General features: G+C 34.3%; 1 protein-coding gene across 1 annotated transcript in view; it reads right to left on the minus strand.

The window, feature by feature from the left end:
* The window catches only part of ANKRD13C (ankyrin repeat domain 13C), an 81,473-nt gene that overhangs the window by 18,584 nt on the left and 48,709 nt on the right, over positions 1-14,180 (minus strand). Inside the window, exons 7-9 of the mRNA XM_060023806.1 lie at positions 13,350-13,494; positions 7,422-7,553; positions 4,107-4,268 (exon numbers count right to left, since the gene is read on the minus strand). Of these exons, the coding sequence (XP_059879789.1) occupies positions 4,107-4,268; positions 7,422-7,553; positions 13,350-13,494 (439 nt within the window). The remainder of the gene's footprint in view (positions 1-4,106; positions 4,269-7,421; positions 7,554-13,349; positions 13,495-14,180) is intronic.

Here is a 14,180-nt window from a genome sequence, read left to right on the forward strand (position 1 = left end):
TCACAGAACAAAGAAACCATATAAACTCAGATTTTTCCATGAGAGAAAAATAAACTCCTGTCTTGTTTAAGTTACTGTTATAATCAGCCAAAATTATATCATAACCAATACCAAATACGATATATAAAATGTGACACTACACACAATAGTATGGCATGTGGCAATGGCTATTAACAGAATGACAAATGGGCTTAATAGGTAGTGACTGTCATAAATATTGTGGCAAAACATTAGGTAAAACAGTGTCTTGTGATCCTGCAGAAGGCAGACAAGCTAATAGAAGCTGTAACAAACAGAAGAAATGACTGAAAAAATTTACCACTGATGCTCCAACCCAGAAAGGTTAATCACACCTCCACCCAAATCTCTATCTAACTAAGCAGATCATGGTCAATTTCTCTTTCAGAGCACTGCTTAAAATTGTCTACTCTTTTGTCTACTCTTGCTTCCAGTCTATTTAATACCTATATATATTTAATACCTGTATATACATTTGGCTATAACTGAGTGTTTATATATATATATAATATATATTAAATTATATATATATTAAATCACATATATATTATCATATATATATATATAATATATATATTATCATAGTAAAGACTCATTTTCCTGGCATGATTAGATAATGCGGCATGTCATATAAGTATATTTTTCCAGGTAATAAAATTCTCTAAGCAGTTTCTACTATTGCCAATAGAATTCTTTCTAAACTATACATTACACATTCCCCATCTTAGTAGAGACTGTGATGAATCTAATTTAACCTTCCACTGAGCACTTTACTTCATCATTATGAATATCAGTTATTATATTTTAATAAGGTCTTTCTTAGTTTATGTTTATTCTAATTGATCCTTTGTTATATACTGATACTCACAGCTGAACCCATCAGTGTTCCCACTATACTGTTCCCATAACTATCTAATGAAACAGGAAGACATGAATGCTGCCACAGGACACCAGATGGCTTTCTAAGTTTATTTCCCTAAGTCAGTAGGCTCTGTAACTAAAATGAAATCAAACCTTTCCTACATAATTAAATGCAAACTTTTAATGCCTGTTTTTCTTGAAGCATATAAGAAATAGTTTTGATTTATTGCTAGATTTGCTGAATTCTAATATTTTATATGGCAAAATTTTCTGGAAGTTTAACACATTCATGTATTTTATATCTATATATTCTTATTTTGATTTTATATATTAAAAAAGTACATAATCACTAATAGAGTTTAACTCAATATTCTGTATGTATAGCTTGCATACAATTAATGCTTTTATCAATGACTGTCTAAGGTATAAATGGGGCATTACTCCCCCCTCCAACAATAAGTGGTTAGAACAAAGTGGAAAAAAGCACCAAAAGTGGAGGAGCAAGTGTCCATAACTTAAGAATTTCTGAGCACTTAAATTTTACTATAAAAAATATTGTCAAAAATATATACTAAATATTAGAACTGTCTGGAAAGGAGAGGGAAAAGAAGGAGTAGAAATGGCAAAACTAGTTAAAAGGCAAATAATTACTTCCAAGTGTTACCTATAAGCTATTTCTTATAGAAATTAAAACAAATATTTGTCTGAAAAAAAAAAGAAACTCAAAAGCTATTCATTTAGAATAAAGAACATAAATGCATTCTGAAAAGGACATACATTTTTAAGAACTGAAATTCTATTAAAATGTGGCTTTAAAATATAATATTTTCAGGAATTCCCTGGCGGTCCAGTAGTTAGGATTCCACGCTTTCACTGCCAAGGGTGCAGGTTCAATCCCTGGTTGGGGAACTAAGATCCCACAAGCCACACAACATGGCCAAAAATATATATATATATGTACATATATATATATATATATATATATGTATATATATATAATATTTTCATGTCTTTTGAAAACAATCATAATAGTCATACATATTTTCTAAGTTCTTGAAATTTTCAATAATGTTCCAAAGCCAAAAACATGCTTTTTACTAATGTGTTCTCTATACATCATTAAAAAAAACACCACAATACTGATTTTGACTACTTTTACCAATAGCAACGTTCTCTCATTCCTTTTACAACTTCAACTTCACAATATTTTGTAAGAATTGCTAAGACGTGTTGAAAATCTGGTTACACACAAAGATGAGACTTTAACAAAGGCAATCTGGGAAGCAATATACTTAGCCCAAGAACAAGAAGAACTTGGGGTAAGGGTCCAAGAATCAAAACCCATCTTTGCTACTTATAGCTTTGTGACTTCAGATATATTAATTTCTTTAAACCTCATTTTCCTTTCTATACAATTGGGCAATGATAGTTATCTCATTAGGTCATTGTGATAATTAAAAATTAAATGAGATGATATATGAAAAAATACTTCACACAATGCCCAGGAACTATTTCCTTTGATCTGATCAGAAGTCAGAAGCTTAATTATTTAATTCATATTATTTTGTTTTATTATATAGACATCTGGGATTAAACTATGTTTTAATTTCAACATGCCAAACTATACGTGATTAAAATGTCATTTAAAGACCCCTTTACCAATTCAAGTGCATCAAGTTACAACCTCTGCCCTAAAGAAAATAAATTTGTGTACTCATCCCAAAATGGTTTGCTGCCAAAATTAAACAAAGGTAGCAATAAGCACCACCACAACAAAATCATTTTTTAAAAAAGAACTGTTATAAAATTTAAATCACAATAGTCCAAAGAAATGTTCTTTATGTCTGGTTAACAATGGGAAAGGGTAACAGCTTTGTCAAAAGATTAGGCTCATCATTCCCTCTCTTCAATCCATCTCCATTTCTATTTCCTGAGCATATCACATCCTATTACCTCCTACTGATGGAGAGATCAGCAAATACCAGGAGGCTTCTGGAAAATAAAGTCTAGTGAGGCTCTAACCCAAGGACAAAAGAAAAATGAGGACTGCAAAGAGGATCTGGCAGGAAGGGGACACGATCACACTAAACTGGATCACAATTTTAACTTAAACATTTAATGTGGCTTCTTAAGCACTTTACATCCTATACTCACTTAACTAAACTATGGTTGATTCACTCAACACATAAACTTTCTAAACATTAAGATAAATTTGCTGGCACACACGGTATCACCATGAATTAGTTGAGACCTGGCATACTATTCTGAAAAGTTTGTCTATCCTGAAAATGCAATCTGGCACAATACCATAGGGGAGAGGCTAAACATTCAAGGAATGCAAGTCTCCACATAGTAGCCTTTCATCTTTTTCTGACTGTGACTCTCATTTTACACTATAACCCAGCAGTCACACATATGCAAGTAGACACAACATACACCCCGACACTATTGTTTCATAAAGTAATAAGGACCCATACTATGTGCTCTAGTTTTTCCTTATTATCTGAATTTAGATTCTACTTCAAAAAAAAAAAAGTGGGGGTCACAGCCCACAAATTGAATTCATAATCCACTAAAGGGTCCCAATCCTAGAAAACACTGCTATAAAAAATGTAGTAAAATGTTAACATTTGGGAATCATTTTTTTTCTGGTTTTAAAGTCTAAAATTGTTAAAATAAAAAAAAATTTAAGAAACCCTCCAATTCATCTTACTAGGGAAATAAGATTATAGAGCCAAGTTACCTTGTCTCATATAGCTATGTAGTTCCATGATTTCCCTCCCCTTTTCCTACTGTCACACAATTCTTTGCATGTACCATGTTTTCAATAAATACATGCTGAATAAAAAAATTATGGGAAGGTATAGGCTAGAAATGACTTCATAAAGTAGGTAGATTTTTAGCCAGGTCTTCACAGCAGCAGCAGATTTCAGTTGGTGAAGTAGGAAAAAAAAAAAATATATATATATATGCAAAGGGACATGGATTAAAAATTAACACCAGGTTTTATGCTTACAAAACGATTTTAATCTATTTATTAGTGAAGACTCAAAGATCAAGAACAGGTTCACAAAAAATCACCAAAGACTGTATCACAGAAAAATAAAAGGTGATACATGGTAAACAAAACCTATGAGCATACTTATATAAACTCACTGAATGCCAGGAATGAAGTCTACCCCCTCTCTCTTTAGAACATTATAAATTAAGAAAAGTAAAAGTTATACCTCAAAATTCTGCTCCATTATGTTTCCACCTTTACTCAAACTCTCCATAATGGCTTTATTTCGAAGAATATCTTCTTCACTGAGATGTTCTCTTCTTTTTCTTGATTCTAAAACAAGTCCATTCACCAGATAAAAGTCGGCCAAAAAGTTTCCTACCCTTTCCTAAAGCAAAATCAAATATTTCAAAATAATAAAGTTTATCTTAGATTTTTTTAAAAATTTTGAAGTAATACACAGTTTCTTCATAAACATATAACATTTAAATGTAAATAAAATATTCCTCTGGTACTTGAAATTATCAAATTATCTTATACATTCTATTAAGCTAAAAAATACATAAAATTACACATTTCAAATTTGTAAAGGAAAATTTAAAACACACAAGATGTATGGTAGTTAATCTGCAAATGAATTAAGTGTAAGTAAAAACAACACATAGTATTCCTTTAGAATCTACTCCCAAGTAGCACAAAACTATCTGACAACTTAATTTAGCTAATAGTCAAATATCATGAGTTACAAGGAGGGGTCAGGGATAATTAATGTTCCCATTTTATAGATAGAAAAAAATGGAATAAAAAGAAATAAAAATTTCTAGTACAACTAAAATTAATTACCTGTTCCAGTATTCTCTAACAGGCCCAAACTTCAAATTACAGTTGCTTGCTTCTTTCAACAGTGGGAGAACAACCAAGTAGTTTTGCTCATCAATATAATTATGTATTTATATTATGGATTGGGGATAGGGAAACTCAAATGGATTAAAAGGACATCAAGAAAAGAGGGCTCCTTCAACATTAACCTTCACCTTTTTCCAGACCCACAGGTGGTCAGAGTTTGAAATAACTTACCTCAGAAAACATGATCAGTAACTACTGAAAATAAGCTTCCCATTTCTACCTGCATGCAGATCACTTGCTCTCCTCTTGCTGCTGTTTTCTGGCATTCCAAAACTAAGTGTTTATTGTTGTTTCCATTTCCACCTTGCTTTTGGTGGCTTCCTTACCAGTCATTAGAAAGCAAGGCATTCTGTACCTGTTTCTACCTACAAAATGGGAACCATAAGCATTACTGACTCCCTCCTTACCTGTCAAAGACTTAAGAAGATCACCTAGACACTCTTCAAGAGCTTTGAGCTGCTTAGCAGTAGCACTAGATGAACAGCAGCTTCAATTTTTATCTTCTCTTGAAGTGATCCTTCTAATGCTGTCCAGAAGAACAGAGTACAAACAAATAAGACTTCAAGCCAACAAATGGATTGCAATGTAGGATCTCACAACTGGGAATCCTATAATGGTACTTGTTGCCAAATAGGCTTAGAGAGGAAAATTGATGAACCTAGATCTCACAGTGAGAATTTTTCTGTGGTTGGGAAACACTCAAGTGATAATGATCAATTTTTGAAATCTTATAATGAAAAAGCATTTATTAAAAATAAATCATATCAATAAAAAAATTTAAATGTATATTCCCCATAATCCAGCCATTCCATTTCTTGCTATCTATAAAAGACAATGCAAAGGCATGTAAAAGGATAGTAAACATAACATCATTTATAGTGGAAGAAAACTGGACACAAATGTGTGTCCATCTAAATGTCCAAAAATAAGAGACTGGATAAATAAATTACAACATATCCATACTATGGAATACTATGCAGTTGATAAAAAGAATGAAGTAATACTACTGAAAACACTTCTAAGACATTGGGGGAAAAAAAGTTGCAAAACAATAGATAAAATGACACTTTATGAAAAATAAACCTATCAATCATAAATAGATATTTATGTACATAAAGCATAAAGAAAGGTCTGGGGGGTATACAGCTGGATAACCTTCTGCAAAGGACTCTGGGATTGTGAGTAGTGGTCAAGGGAGATTTTTCAGCTTTATGTGTAAGACTGTGTGGTGGTTAATTTTATGTCAGTTTGCCTAGACTATGATGTCCAACTGTTCAATCAAACACCAGTCTAGATGTTGCTACAAAGGCTTTTTCTTTTTTTTGGCTGTGCTGTACAGCTTGCAGGATCTTAGTTCCCCAACGAGGGATTGAACCCAGGCCACAGTGGTGAAAGCACTGAGTCCTAACCACTGGACCACCAGGGAATTCCATGAAGGCATTTTTTAGATTAATTAAAATTTACATCAGCAGACTTGAAGTAAAGCAGATTACCCTCCATAATATGGAAAGGCCATATCCAATCAAATGTAGGCCTTAAGAGCAAAGATTAAGGTTTCCCAAAGGAAAAGCAATTCTGCCTCAAGACTGCAACACAGAAACCCTGCCTGAGATTCTAGCCTGCAGATTTCAAACTCAAGACAATATTAACTCTCCCCTGAATTTCCAGCTGCTAGACTGCTCTAAAAATTTCAGACTTACCAGCCTCTACATTCACACAAGCTAATTCCTTAAAATAAATCAATCTCTCCCTCACCCTTCTCTCCTTCTGTCTATAGGTATATATACATCTATATGCAGATATATACACATACACAGAGAGATACAGAACTCCTACTGATTTTGTTTCTCAAAGAACCCTGACTATTACAGGCTATTTTTGTCTTTCTAATGAGGATATATTCATTTCTACTGTGTGTAATAAAAGATAAATAGAATTCTTAAAATCTTGTCCCTTACCTAATGTGTTACTTATTCTTGACTTTAAAATTTTATAAGATGCTTCTTCATACATGCAACTAAAAACTGTTTGAATATATTTTGAACATATTATATTTGAAATATTATATATTATATAACCTCTTGCTGACAGATGAAATGGGAATTATGGAAAGAATTTACAATTCACTAATGGGGAAACTGCCACTGAGATTTAATTTAATTACAGTGTTGTAGAAATGTAAGCTTATTTAATTTTAGTCAAATATATGGAATACTGAGGGACAGATACTGGGTAAGTAAATAGTTTAAAATTCTAAAAGAAGAAAGAAAAAAGGTCCAGAGAAATGAATTTAAAAGTATATGCTTCTTTGTGGTCTTCCTAAGAAAAAAAGCATTAGAAATATAATGGAACCATGTGAAGACATTGTTCCCTGTATAATAACAAGGCAACAAACAACAAGAATATTTTTCAACATAAAATTCAAATGAACTAAACTTTCTCTCCTGGCTTCTCCTATCTTCCAACTCTGTAACCAACCAATATAATTCCTTATTTGGGTTCAAAGAGAAGAGAATAAACTACTTGAAAACAAGTAAGTAAGATACTTCTTTCTACCTGTATTTCCATCACATTATTTTGACAACATTAAATACTAAACAATTTTTAAAGTGTAAAAATCTCGATTTGCACATACTGTTTTATCTTCCCGAAAAAGCCATCCTGTTTGGGCACGCGTGAAAGAAATTGATTTGGTTGATAAAGTTGCAGAGTAAATATCACTACTCATTAAAATGTCAACCTCTTCTTCTGTTTCCATCTCTGATTCCTGGGGTGGGGGCAAAAGGTAAATATAAGAATCTAGGTTTTCAGAGGTTTTTAGCGCCACACATGAAAATGTCAACAATTAAAACGTTACAGATTTCAAAAAACAAAAAGGACCAATTCTAAAAAAATGTGAAGTGCTAGTTACTCTAAAAACAATTACAGAAGTGTAAACTTCATATAACTAAATAAGTTAGAATTATAACTAATTATGAATCTAAAAATACAGGACACATAAAAAGGGTACTCACACTCTTCCAGATATGTAATGGAAACAATACTAGATTACCCATTACAGAAGTACAAAGTATGCAGAGTAATTGTAAAAGATTACTTTAAGAATTAAGTAGACACGTCTGAGACAAAATGCCTGTAAGAAGGTTTTGTTTTCTTTAAGTATAGATGAATCTTACTTTAGTTCTTTTTAATCTAAAGACCCACCACTATGAGCCTTTCTTTCCCAATAGTTTTAAGTGGAAGGAAGGAAGGGAAGGAGGAAAGGAGAGAGGTGATAAGGAAGGAAAAAAGGAAAGGAGGCCACATGGGATCTTCTCTATACACCTTATAGAAAGAAAAGAAATCCATAAATATCAACTCATAATTTCCAAACTCAATTAGCAGCCTTGCTTCAACATATTCCCCAGTGCTGGCATAAAATAATTGATCGATAATTATTTTTTAAAAGAGAAAGCTTTGTGCTTGTTTCAGGGACAGAAAACTAAGAGACCAGGTACAGAAGAGTAAATGAGTAGGCATTAGATGAGGCTCTATTCTAAATATAATAGGCCAAGAGAGATTCTCTGATATTTAGGACCCCAGAATCCGAAGAAAAGAGGGAGAAAAAAGGCAGAACCTAGAGAGTTGACTGGAGAATGAGAACCATCCATAAGGTTTCCAATAAGTAGAGGCTCTATTTTCCCTACCTCCTGATTTCTAGATTCCCAGGAGGCCCATTTTCTATTCATCACCACAAACTTTCACCCAGATATAGCCCATTTCCTTCACCCTTACAAGTGAGGGATAGAAAATCTTGACATTAATGCTAAGGCTGTAACAGGTGAAAATGTATTCCTGGTAACCCAAACTAATTCTGAACACAATTTCCTAAAGAGAAATTTTGACTGGCATAGACTGTACAGAACTGTTAACCATCATGATGTAAATATATTACAAATCAATTAGGATTTTATGTACTAGCTTGGGAACAACACTATATACAACACTACCTATGAAGAAATTTGCCTTAAGTTTCAAACATCCCAATTTCAAATAAACTTTTGAAACATAACTCTTCTGTAAATCATAGACTATCTCCTAACCACATCATTGAAAAAGACCTGTTGTTAATTACATTCACTCAACAAACATTTAATGAACAATTATTACTTATGTATACATATTAGGATAAAAAACAAGTATTCCCTGCCCTGAGGATTATTGCTCAAAATCTAGCATTTCTGTATTCTTTTAGACATAAAATACACACACATATACCCTAAATACCAGACCACTGGTGATCTCATTGATACTATAACATCAGCTAATACTTACACTACTAGCCTTAATCTCTGGCTTCTCTTTTAGTACTATCTTTCCAACTCATCTATTGCCCAGTTAGCTATCCTGTTGTTATTTAAAACATAAGAATTCGAATTATTTAGTACATATATGAGAGTCTAGAATAAGGGTCAGCAGACTGTGGCCAGCAGTCAAATCCAGTCCACCATCTGTTTTTCAAGTAAAATTTTATTAGAATACAGCCATACTCATTCATTTATATATTGTCTCTGGTGGCTTTTATGTTAATAACAGCAGAGGTGAGCAGTTGTGACAGAGACCATATGACCTGCAAATATATTTAAATATCTAAAATACTGACTCTCTCCCTTTACAGAAAGATTCTGCCAAACTCTAACTAGAATGTACTGATGCTGTATTAGGTACCAGAGACTACAACTAAAAGAACCCCAAACCTCTGAGAAGCTTAGCCCCAAGAAAGAAGAAAGCCATATAGACAAAAACAGCATTAGAAGCTCTATGGTACCACATTAGTGAGAACATCAAAACAATGGTCACTTGGCAGATGAGGAAGTAACACTAAGTAGGTGCCCCACCAGGGTGAGGGTACAAGAAGAAGGGTATCCCCAGAATTGGAAACAATATGAACAAAGGAATGAAACACTAAATAGCCTGGAAAAAATTGCAAAGAGTTCAGCATGAAGGTATCTATGATAACAGGGTAAGAAAAAGGCTGGAAAAATGAACAAAAGCCAGGTCACAGAAGGAACCATGGCATGCTAAGGAACTTGGATTTCATTCTTCAGGCAATAGGGAACTTTTAAAGTGTCTTTAAGGAAGACAAATGTCATGAATTTGTTTTCAATGTTCAACCTATCTCCAGTATGTGAAATAATTTAAAAGCAGACAAGAAGGGGGCCAGGAAGATCATTTATGAGACTTTTGTGACAGTCCAGTTGACATAATGAATACCTAAATTATGGCAATAACAGCATGAATAAAAAAGGGATAATTATAAGACATGAGGGAGACAAGAATAACCACACATGTTCTCTAATTAGGAAACGTGAGAATACAAGAAAAGATGTCAAAAAAAACCTCCAATTTTTCTCGCTGAACAGAGAATGATATCAATCACCAAAGGAAAGAAAATGGGAGAACGGGCACCTTAAAGGGAAAATAATGAGTTAAGTCTTAAATAAGCTAAGTTTTGAGGTACCTAGGAGACACACAGGCTATCCATTAGGCATTTAAATAGATAGGTCCCCACTCAGAAGATCTGAGTTACAAATATATACTTGTGAACTATCAACTGATAAGAAGTAGTGAGAGCTGTGGGAATGGAAGAGATTATTCTGGCAATTTGTAAAAATGAGAACATCAAGCGCATATCAATATTCAAGAAGTGAGCAGAGAAAAGGAAACAGGCAAAAGAGAGTAAGAAGGAGATATGGGAAAAGAACATCTAATGATCAAGGTCAAGTCACAAGGAAATGCAAATTTTAAGAACTGAGTTACCGATAATAGCAAATACTTCAGAGAAGTCTATATAAAGAGAAGGTTGAAACAAATACACTGATTTTAGCAACAGATCCAATATGAAGGTCATCTAAAACCCCAAACCTGTTTCCTTTTCCAAATGCCCCAATTCTATCTGTGGCACCACCATCATTTACTCTGTATTGTAGTCTGTTCAGTGTGCAATAGCATCATGCTTAAAAAAACAAGGTACATACCTTAATTTAAAAATACTTTATTGCTGGGACTTCCCTGGTGGCACAGTGGTTAAGATCTGCCTGCCAATGCAGGGAACACAGGTTTGATCCCTGGTCCAGGAAGATGCCACATGCTGCAGAGCAACCAAGCCCGTGCGCCACAACTACTGAGCCTGTGCTCTAGACCCGCTGAGCCACAACTACTGAGCCCGTGTGCCACAACTACTGAAGCTCGTGTGCCTAGAGACCGCACTCCACAACAAGAGAAGTCACTGCAATGAGAAGCCCATGCACTGGCAACAAAGAGTAGCCCTGGCTTGCCGCAACTAGAGAAAGCCCACACACAGCAACGAAGACCCAAAGCAGCCAAAAAATAAATTAAAAAAAAAACACAAAACTTTATTGCTAAAAAATGCTAATCATCATCTGAACCTTCAGCAAGTCATAATCTGTTTGCTGGTAGAGGAGTCAAAATATTTCGAGAATTACCAAAATGTGACACAGAGACACAAAGTAAGCAAATGCTGTTGGAAAAATGGCACCAATAGACTTGCTCAACACAGGGTTGCCACAGACCTTCAATTTGTAAAAAACGCAATATCTGTGACGTGCAATGAAGCGAAGTATGCCTATAACCATAAAAACACATATTTTCCCCCCTTCCATTCTCTCCCTTTTCCAATCCATCTTGCATACTAGCTGTGTGATCTTAGCGATATCTTTTAACATTTATAAGCCTCAATATTTTCATCTATAAAATAGAGATGGTACTATTTAGACAGGTTATTTTAAGGATTTAATAAAAGAGCTTTAAAGTATTTATAGTTCCAGTATGCTGGCATTTAATGCTTAATATATGATAGTAATTGATATACAGTTTGCCCTCCATAACTGCAGGTTCCACATCTGCAGATTCAACCAACCAGGGATCAAAAATATTTGGAGAAAAAAAAAATTCCAGAGAGTTCCAGAAAGCAAAACTTAAATTTGCCACACAGGCAACTAGTTACAAGGTATTTACACTGTATTTACAACTATTTACCTAGGCTTTACATTGTATTAAGTATTATAAGTAATCTAGAGATGAATTAAAGTATATTGGAGGATGTGTGTAGCTTATATGCAAATACTACACCATTTTATATAAGGGACTTGAGCATCTGTGGATTTTGGTATCCTTGGGGATTCCTAGAATCAATCCCCGCAGATACCAGGAGACAAACTGTATACTATTAATACAATGCCACTATCCATAGCACCTAGCAGTGTCTAGCATTTATTAGGTCCTTGATAAAATGTTTGAGGAAGAGAGGGAAGGAGGAAAAGTCAAAAAACTATTATATATAAGATTAATTCATTTAAATTACTTTTTGATCAAATCAATCCCTTGTTTAAGAATCTATGACTCTCTATTGCCAACTATAACAGATCCTAAATTATTTTATCTGGCTGTTAAGGCCTTCCATAAATCATGTTCCTATGCTCAGTAAGAGAAACCTTCACTGCAGTCAGATAGATTGCTTTTCTGTTTCCCAAATAAACCATTCTTAGTCCTACTTTCCTGACTTTACTCATCCTGTTTCCCCCACAAGGAATGTCTTTTTTTCTTCTCTTCGAATCCAACTCTTCCTTGCTCAGTGCCAGTTAGGAAACTATTTATTTCAATAGTACACATACAAGGTAACTAAATATCAACAGATATGACAGTAGGAGGGTCTAATCTAAGAGATGTTGAGGAAGGGGTCACAAGATGTGGTAAACGTAAGGAAAGGAAATGGTGAAAAATAAAAGCCACAGTGACAAAACAAAATATTGACCTAAAAACATTTGTAAGGCTATCAGTGATATATACAGATACTAGAAAAGCTTTTTCTTTGGTTTATAAGCATTCAGGGAACAACAGATATAAGATGATGGTGAATATGGTCTCTCAAAGGTCGTTGTGAAGGCAATTCACATGGTGTTTAGATATGGTGTTTAGAAGGGGTATAATTTTGTACTTTAAGAGTGAAAAGACGGAGAAAAGAAAGGTGGCCAAAGAGTTGGGAAAAGTAAAACGGTACAGACAGAAAGCCAAGAGAGGTGTTCATATTAAAGAGGTAGAGATGGTTCACAACAATAAAAGAAACTAAGATAGGAAGATAAATGGGGACAGGGCCAGAACAGGTTCAACAAATGAGAACTATGAGAAGTTAGGGTTTATTTAACTAGGAGATCATCAGTGAATTAAGAGCAAACAGACTCAGTGGATTAGTCAGGATAGAGAACAGATGATAAAACTTTTTTAAAAAGCAAGAGGTAAGAAAATCAAAGCTTTAGGAATGAACCATCTCAATTATGCCTTACGCCTTTTAAAACAATTACACCGAGGCTTGGTTGCATACACAGACTTCTTTTATTTTTTTAGCCGCACCCCATGGCATGTGGGATCTTAGTTCCCCAACTAGGGATCGAACCCTCACCCCTTGCATTGGAAGGCGGAGTCTTAACCACTGGACCACAGGGGAAATCCCTACACAGACATTTTTAAACCATTTACAGGAATACTGATAAGACAACATGCTCACCTCATGGTGTATTCGCTGATAAACTTTTTGTTCATTGTCTAATACTACAAAAGATTCAGAGGGTGCCGCATCCCCATTGAAAATGAAGCTTAAATCCCCTCGTTGGCACTTCATGTCAGTAAAGTCTATGAGAGTAGTGTCAAGCCTGTGAAAGATGGATAGATGAGAAATTCTGACAAATAAAATTTCAATAAAACTTCATATTAATTAAACAAGTTTTGCTCCTTCTAAACTCAAACCAAGATGCTAATACCATATTTCAAAATCAAATTTATAGATAAAAGCTAAATTTAAAATATCTCATTAAAAAACACCAAAAGAATATTTAAATATATATTCAATTTTATCTATATTTCATTTTTCTGAATATATACTTCATTAATCCAGCAAGAAAAAGGTTGTTTCCCCATTGTTGATGCATTTCTCTAACTGTACCCTTATTCTCTACCATTTCCTATACTGTAGCTACTCCATAAAAGTTACTTCAAGGGGGAAGGGCAGAAAAGGAAAGCAGACCTGTCTAACATTCTCTGATACTTTCAAGACCAAGTTGCTAGCTCGGCAGAGTACAGCTGACCCTTGAACACCAGGGTTTGGGGAGCTGACCCACATCCCCTCCACATGTAACTTTACAGTCGGCCCTCCATATGCACATCTCCACATCCTCAGATTCAACCAACCTTGGATCATGTAGTACTGTAGTACGTATTTCTTGAAAAAGATCTACGTATAAGTGGGCCCAAGTAGTTCAAAACGGTATTGTTCAAAGGTCAACTGTATATAAGAGAGGTATAGCCATGGACAGACCACATTCTTAGACTAAGGACTGTG

Source organism: Delphinus delphis, chromosome 1, assembly GCF_949987515.2.
Source record: "Delphinus delphis chromosome 1, mDelDel1.2, whole genome shotgun sequence".
Taxonomy (NCBI): domain Eukaryota; kingdom Metazoa; phylum Chordata; class Mammalia; order Artiodactyla; family Delphinidae; genus Delphinus; species Delphinus delphis.